The 19,557-nt window shown below is 43.7% G+C and overlaps 1 protein-coding gene across 1 annotated transcript in view; it reads right to left on the bottom strand.

Moving 5' to 3' along the window:
• Nucleotides 1-19,557, bottom strand: part of LOC137424658 (RNA polymerase II subunit A C-terminal domain phosphatase SSU72) — a 74,345-nt gene that overhangs the window by 20,488 nt on the left and 34,300 nt on the right. The window contains exon 2 of the mRNA XM_068112352.2: nt 9,484-9,627. Coding sequence (XP_067968453.1) covers nt 9,484-9,627 — 144 coding nt within the window. The remainder of the gene's footprint in view (nt 1-9,483; nt 9,628-19,557) is intronic.

Raw genomic sequence — 19,557 nt, 5'->3', positions numbered from 1 at the left:
GATGTTCTTGACATCTTGTTTCGTTTTCTTCTTCTTATTCTTCTTTTTTTTTCACAATTGTGGACGTTCTTTTAATAGCCTTTTCTAACTTGGAATTGTTGAACGGGAATCTGCGGCTTCAATATTTTGCAATTGTTTGTCAATGTAACTGCTATACAACAATCGTCAAGAGTCTGGCTGGGTCCAGTACAATTGGGAAATCACTGATAGTGGGGAAAAAGCTTGTTTCTTGCAATGCATGCGGCTCTTTCACGAGCCTCGATTCAGTATACAAAAAAAAAACCTTGATCTTTTCTACCCCCGCTAATTTCGGTCCCCTTGTGTTTTATACCTCTCCCCCCCCCCCCCCCTCCCCACGCCTCCTGCCCCCAAGCCCTCTCCCTCCCACACTTCTCCCTGCTCTCAAATGTTGTGGTTGTGTGCTTCCCCTTCTCTCCCCATCTTGTCTTCCGCTCCCTCTTTTTGTATATTTTGTTTGTCTGGTTGATTTGTTTGCGAAATAAATGTTAGCTCTTTCACGAGCCTCGATTCAGTATACAAACAAAAGAAAAAAAAAAAGGGAATTTTGTTCTGCAATAAGTTGGTGGTGACTCAGATTTTCCTTCTTGTCCTGTTATCAAAGGAAATATTTACCCAAGTCAGTTTGTCATTTCGATTTGGGATGTGGTATTTTCTGGATGCTAATCGAGCAACACTTTATTCTTTTCCCAACTTGTACCATATGCACTTGTCTGTGTGGGATTCGACTCGGTTTGTGCTTTTGCCCTACACCTAGTTCGATCGTTCATCTGGTGTCATTCAAGTCCACGTGAGATCTGTATGAATTCCATACGACTAAAACCGCATCATCCAAAATTCAGCTCTCATGCTGGCATATTCTGTCGATTTCGATGTGGCTACCTATTCAGTGAGGTTGGTCAAGTATCATCTGGGACACCAAATCCATCATGAGTTACACAGCAGCAATGCCACCAGTGTACCCTGGTAATGTATTGATGTTCACTCTTTTGCCTATATGCTGGTTGTCCATCCAGGAATGGGGCTGACTGTCTAAGCAAAGGTACCTAAAATGACAGATGATCCCTGAGAGGTTTTGGAATAGCAGGATTAGTTTCAGCATGCTCATAAATGTATAGCCACTGCAATCACTCAAGTTGGGCAACTCCAATCAGTCAAAAACAGCCAATGACTAGAAATTATCCACCTTGAAACAACATGGCAGCCATGATTGATTTTCAGGTGGTATATTTTCGAGAAATTACCCAAAGAGGATATCGTTGTCAAGTTTCATGCTTGCATCACAGTTTTAACAATCCCCCCTCCTCCCACCATTCCAATATCATTTATCTATCTCACTCATACCAACCAGTGATACAATGGAATCTGGGCCTCCTTTTACTTTATATGAACAAGGCTGGAAGAGCAAGGCAGAACTGACAGTGGGACAAACATCCAGGGAATGAACAGGAAAAGAGTGATATGGGGAGGAAATAGTGCAACGAGCAAGTAAGGTGGGTGGGTTAGGAAAGTTTAATAGGGGCAATACAAATAATGGGACAGAATTGGGGACGACAAGAGATGGCGGTACGCTGCTTGCTTGAAGCCTTGGAGGGAAAAGTGAGACAGCCTGTGCAAGGTGGCTCCATACATGGGAGAAGTGAGGAATAAAATATGTCGAGGTGCACAGTATCAATTTTGAAAATTTAACCAGGGGGGATTACTGGAAGAACATGTGGATTCATTAAGAAACTCATTTTGCAATAAATGTTCGTTTCCCATTAATCGTACATTTTTCAAAATCCCATCACCCCAAAATCCCATTACCCCTCCCCTCTAAATCTACCCCCATGCCCCTCCCCTCCAAATCTTCCCAATCACCCATTCCTTTCAAATCTCCCCCCACACCCCTCCCCTCCGAGACTCTCCCTCGCTCCTCCCCAAAGCGTCCTCACCACTTCTTCCCCCTTCCTACTTTCACCTTCATCTCCCTCAACCTTCTGCCTCGCTCTTCCCCTCGTCAAATAACACCTCTCTGCGCCTCTCCCAATCACCATCAAACTTTTTGTCTGCCCCATTCTTCCCTTTCTCCAAGCTATTCTGTAATCTCCGACACACCTTCAACAGCTCTCCCTACCTCTTCCACATCTTACCCTTACCCGACCGCTTCCACCCCCCTGTTCTGTATCCGATGCTCCCCCTTCCTCTTCAACAGTATGGACCTCAAACATCCGGGGCCTTCGCTCAAACTTGTCTGATCTCTCCATACAGGTTGCTTCTGACAAAGCAGACGTGATCTGCTTAACAGAAACTTTCCTCCTTCATGATGCCTCTGATCCCTTGGTATATCTCCCAGGTTACTCCCTCCTCCGGTATGATAGACCTGAGCCTCGTCCTGGAGGTGGGGTTGCTATCTTTATAAAAAACTATCTTCCTCACTCGCCCTCCCTCCACCTCACCCCCAGGAATACCTTTGGCTACGGCTTCCCCTTCGCTCCCACCTTTTGTTCATATGTGTGTTGTACCGTCCACCAAACAGTGATGACTCCATCTACATCTCGCTGTCTGAGAATATGGACCACCTTCTATCTACCCATCCCAACTCTCTCTTCCTCATATGTGGTGATTTCAACTGTCACCATGCCAGTTGGCTGGGTTTGGGTACCTCTCTCACCAGCCATGGCTCTTCAGCAAAGGACTTCTGTAACTCACTGGGACTGACACAATCTGTCAATTTCCCGACCCGGATTTCAGTCAACAGAGCATCTTCTCTTCTGGACTTGGTTATGACTAACTTCCCTGAAAATGTCTGCTGTTCTTCTTCTGCTCCAATCGGCTCTTCTGATCATGTGCTTGTTAAAGTGGACATCTCTCTGACCATTCTCAGAGAACCTCCTCAGCGTCGACGAGTCTGGCATTTCACTCAGGCCAACTGGCACGGTCTTCAAGCAGCCATCAATCATCTGGACTGGTCTCCCATCTCTACTGCCTCTGACATAAATTCTTCCAGGGAATTCTTCCAAAGCAAACTGCTCTCTCTCATGCACAGATTTATCCCACCTCGTCTTCTGTTGTCATACCCTTCCTCCCGTCCATGGTACACGGAATCTTGTGGTGAGGCTATTGTACAGAAACAACTTGCTTTCGTCTCCTGGAAAGCAAATCCAACGGAAGGAAATCTCATTTCCTTTCACAAAGCCCGAAACAAGTGTGTCCACCCTCAGGAGAGCCAGGAAACAATATCTCTCCATTCTCAGGACCGAACTCTCTTATCTGTCTCCCTCTTCCAAATCCTGGTGGCGTCTGGTCAAATCTGTTTCTGGTGTTTGTTCCCCCTCCATCCCCTCCCTCACCTCAAATGGCCACACGGCTGACTCCGCACGTGAAAAAGCTGAATGCCTCAACACTGTGTTTGCCTCTAAATCTTGTCCCAAACCCATCCCTCTCTGTACCCACCGTACCCAGTTGTACCCAGCTGCTCCTGGACTATGTGTGCTTTCCTCCTGACAAGGTGGAAAAGTTTCTGTCAACCCTTGACTCGGATTCTGCAACTGGACCTGACTGCATCAGCCCACGGGTCCTAAAATCCTGTTCTTCCGCTCTTTCACTCCCTCTCTCTGTTCTCTTCACCCTCTTTTGCTCAAGGTCATCTTCCATCTGCTTGGAAATCTGCCAACATCACCGCTTTGCACAAAAAAGGTGTAAAAACAGATCCCAGCAACTACAGACCAATCAGCCTTCTCCCAATTATCAGCAAAGTCATGGAATCCATCATTGCTTCAGATATGAAATCTTTCCTCTTCTCCAATGGCTTGATCTCTGATCATCAATTTGGTTTCAGACCTGGACACTCTACTCTAGACATGCTGCTTCTGCTTTCTCAACAATGGATGGAGGTCCTCAATGCCAAACAGGAAATTAGAGCAGTCTCCCTTGACATATCACGTGCCTTCGATACGGTCTGGCACCCCGCTCTGCTCACCAAACTCTCCTCTTTTGGTATCCATGGAAATCTCCACGCATGGCTGGCGGACTTCCTCTCGAGTCGTAGTCAACGTGTGGCCCTGAATGGGTTTCTCTCATCTCCTCTTCCTGTTCAGGCTGGAGTTCCACAAGGCAGTGTTCTGGGCCCTGTGCTTTTTCTGGTCTTCATCAATGATCTCTGACTCTTGAAAATCCTCTGTATCTCTTTGCTGATGACTCTACTCTCTGTCGCTCCATTCTTCATTCCTCAGATCGGCAGTCTGTAGCCTCCTCACTCTCTGCAGACCTGGACAAAATCACAGACTGGGCAAACAAGTGGAACATGTCTTTCAATCCTGACAAATCTCACACTCTTACGATGTCTCTCCGAAAAGACCGACTGCACAACCCTCCCATCCACTTTCTGAATAATCCTCTCCAATAAGTTCTGTCACTCAAGCTTTTGGGTCTCACTATCTGCCATGATCTTTCCTGGGAAAACCACATTTCAAATCTGGCCTCCAAAGCCAGTCGCCGACTGGGCATCCTCCGTCGTGCGAAGTCCTTCTTTGGCACACCTGAGCTCCTCACCACATACAAGGCTTTCATCCGCAGCTCAATGGAATACTGCTCTCCCCTCTGGGCTGGTGCTCCTGCCTCACACCTAGCTCGTCTTCACGCTGTTGAAACCAAAGCATTCAGAATCATTGGAATCTCCCGCGATGAAGTTAACTCCAAGGGCCTCTCACTCACTCACCGCAGGCAGGTTGGTGGTCTTTCCGTCTTCTACAGACTCCTCTCTGGCCTTGCCCCCCCAGCTCTCTCTGGGCTCTGTCCCGCAAATATTCCTACAGGTCGCACAAGATCTGCCTCCAACCCTCTTATGGTCAAACTGCCAAAATCAAGACTCTCTGCTCACCTTCACTCCTCTTTTCTCCCGCCTCTGGAACAAACTCCCTCACTCTCTTCAATCCCACTCCACCCTCCAGGTCTTTAAAACAGCTGTTCACCACCATATCTTATCTTCCCCCATCCAAAACCTTGATCTTTTCTACCCCCGCTAATTTCACCCCAATTCCACTTTTTTGAAATACCAACTTCTGTCCTGGAAGTCCTTGTGTTTTATACTTCTCCCTCTCCCCCCCCCCCCCCCCTTCCCACGCCTCCTCCCCCCAAGCACCTCTCCCTTCCACACATCTCCCTGCTCTCAAATGTTGTGTTTGTGTGCTTCCCCTTCTCTCCCCATCTTGTTTTCCGCTGCCTCTTTTTATATATTTTGTTTGTCTGGTTGATTTGTTTGTGAAGTAAATGTTAGCTCTTTCACGAGCCTCGATTCAGTATACAAAAAAAAAAAAAAAAAAAAATCCTGGAATAGAGAGGAAGGATTGAAGGACAGAGCAGAGGGATAATTATTGGAAGATAGAAAGACCACTGCCATGCCTGCGATGTGGGCGCAACATATCCCCTGTGCTTCAGCTTCATAATGGGAGACTGCAATACTTTTGAGCTTGATATGCCACAGAATCCAGGAGACAGATCTGATACTACAATACCACCCTCAGCGAGAGCAGTACTCCATTTAGCGACGGGCAAGGAAATAATTGGATCGACAGAGGATGCCCAGTCTGCAAATGACTTTGGAGGCCAGCTTAGGAAAGGGCATGGATGATGTTGAGGCCAAGAAGTTCAAGAGACAAACTCTGCTAATAAAACTCATCTGTCTCACTCCATGGACTCAGTCAACTCCAACAGTATCGTCTGAGCGAAAACGATTCACATTTCCCTGATCAAAATCAAATTAAAAGTTGAAAAAAAAGGATATATATATATATATATATATACACTAACATTTCCACCCCACTTTGAAGTAGCAAGCCACCTTGGACTTTTTTATGGACCTTTTAAGACAGCAACAAGCTGGCTTCCAAATACGAACAACCAGGATCACTTCAACATCTAATCATGACTCCAAAGGTTTTGTAGAGCACATCACAAACTTTGGGCTTAAGCCACTGCCAGGCACCTGGTGAACAATATGGAGGGCAGAACTTACATCTATCTAAAAAGATGTACAAGCACAGTTTACCACTCTACCACCCTCGCCTGCCCGACTCGATACCTATTTGTATTGTGCATCATTGAGATTCCTCTCATTCGGATGCAGATCTGGGATGCCCTTTCATCTTCACTTTCAACACCTCCTCCCATCAGTATTTTCAAAGTACCAAAGTAGTGCTTCGTTTTGTAGCATGCTATTTCGTAGTGACAAAGGCAACTTACCTGAATATGCAGACACGATTATTTTTTTAACATAAACATACAAAAATATTTACATCAGAAAACCATACTCAGAACAATTATTTGTTTCCAATCCTCCTCCAAATAATCTAACAGAAATGGGTACATAAGAGGTGATGTTTTGAGAGCTAAGTAAATAAATTTTAAACTTGAAACGCAATGACTACTTAAACGCACACAAAATACAAGTCAAATTTGAGTGATTTGAATGCAAATTATTTCTTGCTTTCAAAATGCTTCTCAATATATTTTAGCAGTTATGGAAAACCATTTTCCACTTTCAAGCCTCAAAAACTGCATGGATTTTATGCTGTTTACAAGGAATTTTTATATATATATATAAAGTCTTGGCTCATGAAGGAGCTGGAACATAGAGCAACCAGATCATGCTGTAACAGAACAAAAGGAAGCATAACAGCAGGGATGAGGGACGAAATAGAGGAAGACTTGGGGGGGAATGAGGGATGTGAGGGGGAATGAGGGATGTGGGGATGAAAGGGATATGGGATGACACAAGGTGGATACTCAGGCTCTCAGGAAGGAAAAACGGAAATTTGTGGAAGGAGGTAGGCTTGGGGGGGGGGGGGGGGGGGGGTGGTAGGGTTAACGAGTATAAAAGATCATGGTTTTGGATAGGGGATGTTCCGAGACGGTGGTGAACAGGTGTATTGAAGACCTGGTGGGACCTGTTGGGAAGAATAAGATTGAAGAGTATGTGGAAGTTAGTTCCACAGGTGAGGGAAAAAGAGGCACGAAAGAGTAGAGATAAGCAGTTATTCTGTGTTTTGGGGGTTTCACCAGACAGGGGTGTTGGAGGACACCATGCACCCTGTTGAAACCTGGGAGGAGGTGTACAAAGCACCGCAAGAGCAGATGGTGCAAAACCATAAAGGAGGCAGAAGAAGACCGAGACCACTGAATCTAGTCCGATCTAAAAGAGTGAGCTTTGGTAAATACAAGGGTAGTTTCAAAAATAAACCTGTCGAAAATAATTGCATTACATTGTGAGATTTGAAATCATGGTGCTTCCAAATTATGAAACTCCAACGGAAAACGGAAGTAATGTTTAATCAGAAAGGTCGTGTTTCTGGAGGTCCAAAATACAATTTAATGAATGCTGTTACATGAGCGCAACTATTGCATTTTCCTTTTTGCCAAACAATGTTAACCTGTTCCAATGCATCGCTGATGGTCCAAAATATAGTCACCTTGAGGTCTTCAAGCCATCCTGCCTCAGAAATCAGTAACGTAGTTTATTTTTCCTCGCCTCAAACATTTAATTACCATCACCTAAAATTATCAAAATAGTTTTTCAAATTTCCATTAAATGTTCTGAAGTAGTCCGCAGGCCTAACAGCAAAAATAAAGAAATCGATCCAATGGGGTATGAAGATCCAACCACATCTGCTCGTCTCAAAATTGGTGGTTGCTGCAAAAATTGAAACAAAATGTATTTAACTGGATATAACAATCCCAGCTTGAAAGGACAAACAAATTTATTCTTCACAAAATCTCAAGACTGCACCAAAAGATGCTCAAATATCAGGTACCTTTGCAATGAGCATGCAGGCAGTCAACAAATGACTGCATTCTTTACAAAGACAGAAACATAATCATAATTTTAAAGTTTTCCCAACTGACAACTCTTACCCATTTTCACACTGCAGCACTTGGTGAGAAAGTGGCAAAAAGTTTGAATTTTCATTCATGCACAATAACGGAGTAAATTTTACAGGTTAATGTTTATTTCTTTGCCAAATAAACTACCCTTAAAAAGGTCAACAAAATTAATCAAATAAATATGGTGTTGCAAATGAATCGCATACCCAAAGAGAATATCACCACATAGGTTTTTATACAACTTACCTGGAGTTGACCCTTCCTAAAGTCAACTACTTCGAAACGCCTTTTAGAATCCTGTAGAGGTAATACGTTAGGCAAATATACTTGGTTTTTCCAAACGGTTATCAGAATTGTATTAATCGTGGCTATAGCTAAAACAAAGTGTTCATCCAAAGCCATGTAAAATCCAAATTTCCCCCACTTTCATTTGCAAAACATTCAAGATGAGCAGAGACGTGCCTACCTCCAAATTAAAATTTATATCATTGGGGTTTTTTTTCACTCTGTGCAAGATTTAATATTTTGTTTAAGATTTAACTCACTGAACATTACAACAAAAACATTTGGCTCGTCAGCGTCTCCAACTAGCGCACACACAGTACTTGCTTAACACGATTTCACAGAACGCAATATCACTATAACATGGTTTTTCTGTTCGGGAACACTTTTCGCAAAACACAGAAAGTGCCCGTTATAACGCAGTTTCTGAGTGGCAGCTGAGAAACTTTCTTGCGCTGCATGACTGGCTGAGCATAAAAAATACAACTCACATCTCAGTCATTTGCCATGCCAACTTGCTGTGTGACATCCTGGACCATCATAACTTTTTATCAGGATTTATTGATGCCATCCATTGAAATCAGAAGTGGTGAGTGACCAACCATTGATAATAGTGCTTCTATGAGGAAGAAAAAAAAAGGAAATATATTTCATTGGATGGTAAATTAGAAGTACGAGAACGATATTAAAACGGTGAACGTGCTGTGGACACAAGATGCGCTCTGTCTCAACGAATCCACATTAAGGACAATCCGTACAAATGCTGAAAAAAAAAATCGAAGCAAATTTGGAAAAAAGAACTCGCACTCCCTCACACCTTTTACATTATTTCTAATGGGAAAATTGTTTTCGCACAATGTGATTTCGTTTAACATGGTACTTTTCAGGAACGCATCTGCTAAGTTAAACGAGGAATTACTGTTCTGTCCAACTTTGATAGTAACCTTAATCTCAGGTGGCAAGTCAAAAATCTATATTTCTGGGACCTTTTGTAAAACGAATCGGTCACTCATTCAGGTATCAATTATGTGTGTGCTTTTTTCCCAAATTGCACCATCATTTTCCACAAAATGATGGATCATCATAGACAGAAAGTTGTAGTTAAAAATAATTTGCGTAAAGGTAGGCAAGTCTGTGAACCCATTTATCATAAGCTACTTGTACCAAGAAAATCTTGTAAAGTCGAAATGGCTCATACTCTTTGGACGAAATAAGCGTTAAAAACTATCCAGAAAAACCCGCAGCAAAGGACTTAAGGAAATCAACGAAATCGTTAACAGAACACCCCGATCTGACACGGGTTCAGGTATGACAGATGGATACAGTTCTTTATCTTTTGACTCGAGGTCATGGTACATTTGCTCGTAAGTAGTCTTGAAGTCATAAATGTTGGGCTTGTCTGGAGAAGGTCCAGGAAGCTTCACGTGCGTGCCCGTTCCAAAGGAGCGCACACAGAAACCTTTTTTACTGCAAGAAAACAAAAACGAAAAATTAAATTTAAAATCAAAATAAAACATTCAATATCAATATAGTAGTAGTCTAGTAGGAAGACTAGGTCCCCCTGCACCCCCCGGAGATATACTTCTAATCAGTGTTTCTAGATTGGAAAAAATGTGTAGAAAATGACTAGCTATGGCCCCAAGCTGAAAAAATGTCCCACATACCATTTTTATGCAAATTACTGCTGCAAATTTTATGCAAAATTATGCAAATTTTATGCAAATTTTTGATGAGGAGTAGAGTTGAGGGGTCTTTGAGGGCTTCATCGAGGTGCTCTCGGTTGCAAGACTGGGTCATTCTGAGAAGCACAGCAGGGTCAGAGATCATGATGTTCTCCTCCTCAGTGAATCTCTCCATCAACAGCCTCTCCATTGCCTCACACACTGTTTTGAGGCAAAAGAGGGACTTTGCGTAGGCCTTTCCACTGAGAACACCTTTGAGAGATCCACTTGTTACTAGTTGTGCCTCAAAGAGAATCTCTGCATATCCAGAACCACGCATCTTGTGTCCAGTGAGCATCCCGATGTAGTTCATGGATGTGTGGAAGGGTCCAATCGTTACTACATGACTAGCAAATTCATTTGGCCAGCGCCAGATGATGGGAAGGGCTTTCATGCAGACACCCAGATCAAATGTATTCAGGACCCATCTCTGACCCACCTCAGCAGTTGCTGCCTCGGAACGCTTCAGTAGCTCACGAACAACTGCGTTGTCTGTGATCGGTTGGTGGATAGGCGTGCAGTAGTCGACTGTTGATTTGCTGGGTGGGGGAGAACCAGTTGCAGAGGTGAAACCCCCTAGCCCAGGCACAGGCTGCAGGCCATTGCCATGCCATGCAGGCACCAGGCACAGACCGATCACAGACAACGCAGTTGTTCGTGAGCTACTGAAGCGTTCCGAGGCAGCAACTGCTGAGGTGGGTCAGAGATGGGTCCTGAATACATTTGATCTGGGTGTCTGCATGAAAGCCCTTCCCATCATCTGGCGCTGGCCAAATGAATTTGCTAGTCATGTAGTAACGATTGGACCCTTCCACACATCCATGAACTACATCGGGATGCTCACTGGACACAAGATGCGTGGTTCTGGATATGCAGAGATTCTCTTTGAGGCACAACTAGTAACAAGTGGATCTCTCAAAGGTGTTCTCAGTGGAAAGGCCTACGCAAAGTCCCTCTTTTGCCTCAAAACAGTGTGTGAGGCAATGGAGAGGCTGTTGATGGAGAGATTCACTGAGGAGGAGAACATCATGATCTCTGACCCTGCTGTGCTTCTCAGAATGACCCAGTCTTGCAACCGAGAGCACCTCGATGAAGCCCTCAAAGACCCCTCAACTCTACTCCTCATCAAAAATTTGCATAAAATTTGCATAATTTTGCATAAAATTTGCAGCAGTAATTTGCATAAAAATGGTATGTGGGACATTTTTTCAGCTTGGGGCCATAGCTAGTCATTTTCTACACATTTTTTCCAATCTAGAAACACTGATTAGAAGTATATCTCCGGGGGGTGCAGGGGGACCTAGTCTTCCTACTAGACTATAGTGCTTTGTTTAAAATTATACTCATGGGATTCTATTACACATGTTCTAAAAATAAAATAGTTTCATAACAAAGGACTTTTTAGAAATTTTGTTTAAAAGTAGAAAGCTGCACCTCAGGGCAAGATAAACAAGTAAACTAAAATTTACAAAATAATGAGTACAAATCAAAAACTGGTGAAAAACTTCCTGCATCAAAACAAGGTTATCTTAGAAAAAAATAACTGCAATTTTTTTTTTTTAACTCTGCAACTTTATACAAGTACTACCCCCTCAGGTTGCAGCAAATAAATCTTAAACATTGACAAATCTAGAGGTAAATGCTGCAAGTTTTATGAGTGGAAAGTTCATCATTATAATCTTCATAATCGGAAGCCTTCATTAGCAGCACACAGCCCCAAGGAAGCTGGCAAATCTGACCAGACAGATTCCCACAGAGATCGAGTGGAGAAAATGTGTTGAATAGTTCTCTGTGTTGTCCAAGTTGAGGACAAGTTTTAATAAAGTGGTGTACAATTTCAAGGTGACAGCATGAGCAGAACAGCTCCTGAGATGGATAGAGTTTGCGTTGATAGGTTTTGAAAGTGTGGGGTGGTAACCGGAACAAAGTCAAGGTAATGTTACTCTGGAGAAGCACAGGAAGGTTTGTTCAGATGGATGAATGTGTGGTTCTTTGAGCATTTTATTTTTGTGCTGTTGCAAAACAATGGTGGTGATGAGATTGTGAAACGTTTTCCGAGATGTGTTTGAAGGTGGAAGTAGCACATTTGAAAATATGGTATAGTACGTTGCTGGTGAGATCTTTGTATCTGACAGGGTGCATGATTGGACAAGTAGCAGCCTGTCATGATTCAGATTGCTTTGTTTCGTATTATTTGCAGTTTTAACGCATTTTGATTTGGATATGGTAGTGCCGAACTTGGGCTGGCATAGTTGATAGTGGTTCAGAGGAACCGTTTAGAAACTGTGGTTAGGGGATTATTCTTGTTGAACAAAATTGGTATCGATTATTACTTTTTGTAGTTTTTGGTCGACTTCAGCTATCGTTGGTTGTACCTGCTGAGTGAAGGTCGTGTGGGGGTCATGTGCGATTGCAAGTATTGTGGAATTTTTAGGGCGAGTTGTTGGGTGGTAGTTGGATACACGTTTTTCAGGGGCTCGGAGAGTAATTGTTGGTTTAGTTGACGAGACGGAGATTCTGTGAAACTAGTCAGCGATGAAATTATTTTATGTATTGCTTGAGGAAGCAAGTGGTTCAATTTATCGTGTGGACCCTGCGCTGCTCTGGAAAGGTTATCCGCACAGGTAAGGATTGTCATATGAGGGTGAGGTTCCAGAATGGCATGGAGAAAGACTAAAAGGTGATGCCGAAAGGACTGCTTCCTGGAGAGTTTTTATATGACGAAAATGTATAGTTGATTGAACATGTGCTTGTCTGCCAGAAAGAAACTGGAAAGTTCTGTTGTACTATATAAAGTTATAAAGGAACAAGCAAGTCATGATACTGGGAAAGTATGGAATATAGACGGTCACTAGTTTACAACTCACTAGATCTTCAAATATCAAAAGTGAACAAAACTTTTATTCACTTGCTGGCTTCGGTAGTTGCGTTCATCGGTGAAGAGAGAAATATGTGTGTGGAAACACTGCCTTCACTCCCAAGTAGATATAATTTAACCACTGTTCAGGCATTTTAAAAGATTCGGTTGTGATAAATTGCTTAATAATATTCAGAAACATCAGGACTCTGAACCTTTTGAAACCATGACTATTGGGATGAATGGTATGAAGTATGACCAAATATCACACAACCTCGAAGGATCACTGACATGTCATGTTACTGTTATCATGCTAAAGTCAGCCAAGCCCGTTAATTACATTTTTTTGGTCAGCCTGTTTTGTAGTCATTCAGTTGTCATGACTCAATAGGAACCCTTGTTACGAGCTGTACCAAGTCAACCATTTTCTAATTCCGATGCCTGTAGTATAAATATACTAAGCCTTAACATTTGAAAAATGTCATTCTAGATATAAAAGATGGTTATGAGGACGAGGAGCTCGCTACAAAACAATCAAGGACAACGCATGATGCCAACACAATTACACCTCTGAGCAGGAAACAGGTATATCTCAAAAGGCACGACAAAATGTGGCTTGTTTATGCAAAAGAACAAGCCGCACAAACTTTACTCATAGTTAGCTTCACCTGCACTTTAAGAGATGAGAGGCTATTGTAATTAGTCTCTGTGTGTGTCCATCTGTATGCAGATAAACCACTACAGATCATTCATTGTCAAATCTAATGTAATCTTATATACCCCGGTGACACTTGCAGTAGTTGATGAGACAATCAACTAGTTTTTCCAAGTGTGTCGGTGACAATCGTAAAAGTTTAACATGTTCAACTTTTACGACGGGTTATCATTGATGATTGCGCAGCATGGTGTAGTGTGTGTGCAGCAGTTTCCGACAATTGCCGATGCAGTGAAATGTATTGACCAATCAAACATCAGCTTCCAGCCACAGCGTCATGTCGTCTGCAGTGTTAAGAAGAAAAGAAAACAAGCGTTACGCCTAGGTCCCCCGTCGGTGAAGTGATGTGAGTTGACAAAGTGGAAGACGCAGAAAACATGCTATGATATGATATTTCGCTCACAAGGTTCAGACATATATATGGTGGCGGCCATCTTGTATTTTGACGTGGCGACCCAATTTACAATAGCGTTCTTCCTTGTGCCGAGATACACCCAAACACCAGATTAGAAGTTGGTACTTTGCTTATTTTTCAAGATATTACGCTCACAAGTTGCAGACATATATATGGTGGCGGCCATCTTAGATTTTGACGTGGCGACCCAATTTACAATAGCGTTCTTCCTTATGCCGAGATACACCCACACACCAAATTAGAAGTTGGTATTTCGCTTAGTTTTCAAGATATTCATCTCACAAGGTTCAGACATACATGGCGGCGGCCATCTTGGATTTTGACGTGGCGACCCAATTTTCAATAGCGTTCTTCCTTATGCCTAGATACACCCACACCAGATTAGAAGTTGGTACTTCGCTTATTTTTCAAGATATTCCTCTCACAAGGTTAAGACATACATGGCATCAGACATACATGGCCGCGGCCATCTTGGATTTTGACGTGGGTTGCACCCACACACCAAATTCGAATGCGGTCCTTCGCTTACGCACGCAAACACGCACGCATGGACGGAGGGGAAAGCCATAGTCCCCCTTTCGCTACGCTGTGCGACGGGGGACAAAAAACGGTCCAATACCCATTTAAACACGTGCAATGCCAATCATGTCCAATCAATTTTTACCCCACGTTGAAATACCCCCCAGTCTTGAGAAAAAAAAAAAGGACAGAGTTTGGGGTCTGCAAGCAGCAAATTTGATTGGTTGAGATGATGTAAAATGTCATAATATTTTGTTCAAGTACTGCTAAACAAAAGCTTATGAAAGTGCCAAAAAGGCAATTTGTGTTCTACAGTGCTCAAGTATGTAATTAAATTGATTTTTTTTTTTAAAGATTGTAGAATAAAAAACAAGCCGGAGAGCCTAACAACGGCGTAGCCTGGCTTGGATCTGCTGAGTGGAGGACCTACTATCCTCCTGTCAATGACCAGATTCTCAGCTATGATTGATGGATGTTTGCGAGGGCCATACATACACTGTTCCAGACGGCGTTGCCCTACAGGCCACGCCTTAAATATCCGGAAGTTTAACGCCATTGATGGTGTATTTTAAAGCACTTTATCTGTCCCCTACCCAAAGGGGACTATAGGTTTGTTCTCTGTCCGTCTCACCTGTGGTTTTATGAACTTTTCCCATAACCTTTAAAGTATTAAACTAAAACATGGGACATTGCTTTATTATTAAAAGTTACAGAACAAGTACAAGTTTCAGGACATTTCACCAATCTTTCACGGAGTTATGCCTTTTTAAAACTTGTAAAACATCGCATATACATGTCAGTTTATCCTGACTTTTCCCCTTTACCCTTCAACATATTGAACTGAAACATGGTAGGGGGCATGCATTGCAAAGCTATTCTCTCTCTTGTGCCAATAGACCTACATCTTTATAATATGGGATTCATGCTGGACTTCATAATCTTGCAATGGCCTGACGAGAAACTTCAAGGACGTGGAAGCACAGGGGTTTCGCATTTGGACGTTATAGATCATGTCCAAAATCTGATTTGCCTTTTTACGAAGTGCGCAACATGGTTGGGTGGTTTTATGGTCTCATGAATCGTTATCCCCAGATGCTTTTCTCAATAAAATCTCTCCATTGTAGTGACCGATTAAATAATTTGCTCTAATTTAGTCGACATGGATCACATTAAATTTGGACATTGAATAAAATGAGCATCATATGAACACGCTGTGTTCATATGAATTTAAGTCGAGGCTGAGGCTGGGCCACTCGAGGATTTTCACATTCTAGATCTGAAGCCATTCCAGTGTTGCTTTGGTTGTATGCTTGGGGTCATTGTCCGGCTGGAATAAAAATCTTTGCCACAGTCTAATGTCTTTTACACTCCGAGGCAGGTTCTCCTCAAGGATTTGCCTATATTTGGCTCCATTCATTGCTCCCTCTATCCTTACAAGTCTCCCAGTCCCTGCCACTAAACAAAAGCATTCCCATAGCATGAGGCTGCCACCACCATGCTTCACAGTATGGATGGTGTTAGATGGGTGATGAGCTTTGCTCGGTTTCCACCAAACATAGCGCTTTTCATTCAAAGAAAATAGTTAAATTTTCATCTCGTCAGACCACCCGGTGTGTACCCCGGTTTAGAAAAGATCCACCGTATCCCTGCGTGTCATAAGAGGCGACTAAAAGGGTTGGCGTCGGGAAGGGCATCCGGCCATAAAAAAAAATTGCCTCAAAAAAGAGAACCATGACAATTACAACTACATATGGGCAGGGTACAGCCCGAAGTACCCCGTGGGGGACCCCACTCCCTCTCGTCAAAACTCAAGGTGGGGAACCCGATTGAAGCAAGGGTGGAAATCACTCCATTAACAACGCCGAAACGTCTTGATGCCCAACATGGAGATCGGTTTCTGAGGTTTGGGACATGGAATGTAGGGACAATGACAGGGAGATCAGAAGTGGTGTAAGTAATGGTCAGAAGAAGAGTGGACATATGTTGTGTGCAGGAGACGAGATGGAAGGGAAGTGGTGTGAGAATGGTGAAGGGTAGGCAGGGACAGAAATACAAGTTTGTGTGGCAAGGGTGCCCAGAAGGCATGAATGGTGTTGGTGTCCTGTTTTCTGAAGAGTTTGTCGACAGTGTGGTGAGTGTGACAAGAGTGAGTGAAAGGTTGATGATGGTGAAAATGATTGGAAAGCTCTTGGTGAACGTCATCTCGGGATATGCTCCACAGGTTGATCGGAGCAATGAAGAGAAGGACAAGTTCTGGTGTGTGATAGAGAAGCTGATGGAAAACGTGAAAAATGAAGTTGTTGTGGTAGGAGACATAAATGGACATGTGGGAAGGAATATGGACGGTTTTGAGGGAGTTCATGGGGGTTACGGATATGGTGTGAGAAATGGAGAAGGTGAAAGGATTTTGGAGTTTGCTGATGGAGCCGATTTGTTGATTTGTAATACTCAGTTCCAGAAAGAGGATAATAAGCTTGTTACATACATGTGAGGTGGGTCAACGACAACCGTTGACTACCTGCTGGTGCGTAGGCGAGATATGGGGCAACGCCGGGACACAAAGGTGATCCCGGGGGAGGAGGCTGTTTCACAGCACCACTTGGTTGTCTGCGACATAAGGGTGAAAGGTGCGAGGAGGGCTCGGCGGGTGAAGTACCAACCGAGAATGGTGTGGAGGTTGAAAGAGGTGACAGTAAGGGAGGCATTAAAAGAGAGGCTGAGTAGGGTCGAGGATGATGTGGTTGAGCTTGAACGTGGTTGGATGTCGATGAAAGATAGTCTGTTGGGAGCCGTTGGTGAGATATGTGGATGGACAAAAGGACCACCGAGGCACTCGGAAACATGGTGGTGGGATGATGAAGTTGGAAAGAAGATTGACGAGAAGAGGAAGAAGTTCAAGGAGTGGCAGAAGGCAAAGGGTATGGGGGCAGAAAAGGCAGAGCATGAAAATTATAAGGCAGCCAAGAAGGCTGCAAAGAAAGAGGTAGCAAAGGCACAGGAGGCATGTAGGAAAATGTTCAGAGAACGCTTGGATTTGGTAGAGAGTCAGAGAGCGGTATTCAGTATTGCAAAGCAGATAGCGAAAGAGGTGTGATGTGATGGGGGTGAGTTGCTTGAAGGATGAAGTGGGACAAATCGTTGTGGACCCAGATGGAATTAAAGGAAGATGGAAGAGATGTATGGAAATACTGTTGAATGCAGAGAATGAATGGGATGGCAACATCGAGAGTAACGCAATTTTCGGACCGGCAGAGAAGATAACCGAGAAGGAAGTTGAGGAAGCGATAAAAGCAATGAAGAGTAGAAAAGCGGGAGGGCCGACGGGAGTTGTGAGAGATATGTTGAAGGCAGCAGGAAATTGGGGTGTGAAGAGAATGACAGAGATCTGCAATCTGGTGGTGAAAGAAGGTCGCATTCCAGTGGATTGGGAACTGAGTACCCTCGTCCCTCTATACAAGGGGAAAGGTGACCCTCTGGACTGTGGCTCGTATCGAGCGATAAAGTTATTGGAGCATGGAATGAAGGTATTGGAAAGGGTGTTGGAGAGGAGGATAAGGAAGAAAGTGAAGATTGACGAAATGCAGTTTGGATTTATGCCAGGAAGAGGAACGACAGACGCGCTTTTTATTGCGAGGCAGTTGCAGGAGAAGTACATGGAAAAGAGGAAGAAGTTGTTTCTTGGGTTTGTTGATCTGGAGAAAGCATTCGATAAGATTCCACGTGAAGTAGTGACATGGGCATTGAGGAAGTTATGAGTGGAGGAATGGTTCATCAGAGTAGTGATGGCAATGTACAAAAGAGCACGCACAGCTGTAAGGACAAAGGACGGGAACAGTGGTGAGTTTGATGTTAAGGTGGGAGTGCATCAGGGGTCGGTACTAAGTCCACTACTATTTGTAGCTGTGATTGAGGTGCTGGCTCGGAACGTAAAGGAGGGTTTACCGTGGGAGTTGTTGTATGCAGATGATCTGGTGTTGATTGCAGAAAGTATGGATGTACTGAAGGAGAAGATGAACAAGTGGAAGGAATGTATGGAGACAAAAGGTCTGAAGGTGAATATCGGAAAAACGAAGGTGATGGCAAGTGGTAAAGCATGTGGTGAGGTGGAAAGAACTGGGAAGTGGCCATGTGCAGGAAGGGTGTCGGAATGAATTCCATTCAATGTACCATGTGCGCTGAGTGGGTTCATCAAAAATGTAGTGGTTTGAGAGGGTCATTAACCAGTGTGGCAGCTACATTCAAATGTAAGGTGTGCACAGAGGGAGCTGCAGATGGAGAAATTTTGAGTTGGATCTTGGAGACGGCGTGAAAACATTTTGTTACCGAGGAGACATGCTGAATGGAGAAGGTCGATCAGACTCGGCAATGGTTGCTCGAGTGAGATGTGCATGGAAGAAGTTTGGGGAACTGAGTGGCGTGCTGACAAGGAGGGGAGTATGCTGCATGTATGAGAGGTGTTATGATTTATGGGAGTGAGACATGGGTAATGAACATAGAGCAGCAACGAAGGCTGGAAAGGGTGGAAATGCGAATGGTTCGGTGGATGTGTGGAGTGTCGTTGAGAGAGGAAGACAAATGATGAATTGCGAAAGATGATGGGAATAGAGCCTGTGTTGGATGCTGTGAAGAGAAACAGTTTGAGATGGTTTGGTCATGTGTTGAGGAAGGATGAAAGTGACTGGTTGAGAAGAGTGATGGAAATGAATGTAGAAGGAAGTAGAGGACAGGGAAGACCGAGAAAGACTTGGCTAAAGATGGTCGAAGAAGAAATGCGGGCAAGGGAGTTAACAAGGGGAGATGCAGAAAATAGGGCAAAATGGAGAAGATTGTCATGGGGACCGCAAGGCCAACCCCCACTCTGGCAGGGAAAATGGCCTTAAAATGCCTGTTGTTTGTTGTTGTTCATCTCGTCAGACCAAAGATTCTTTTGCCTCATGCTCTGAGTCTTTCACGTGCTTTTTTTGCAAAATCCATGTGCCTTTTTCTTAAGAGCGGCTTCCATCTGGCCACTCTCCCATAAAGTCGAGATTTGGGAAGTGCTGCAGAGACTGTTGTCCTTCTGGCAGGTTCTCCCATCTCAGCCAAGGAACTCTGTACTGTCAAAGTGGTCATTCATTGGGTGTTTGATCACCTCCCAAGGTCCTTCTTGCCCAGTTGCTCAACTTGGTCA

This window comes from Myxine glutinosa, chromosome 4 (genome assembly GCF_964187855.1).
Source record: "Myxine glutinosa chromosome 4, kmMyxGlut1.1, whole genome shotgun sequence".
NCBI lineage: Eukaryota > Metazoa > Chordata > Myxini > Myxiniformes > Myxinidae > Myxine > Myxine glutinosa.
This window is presented reverse-complemented; position numbering and strand designations above follow the sequence as displayed.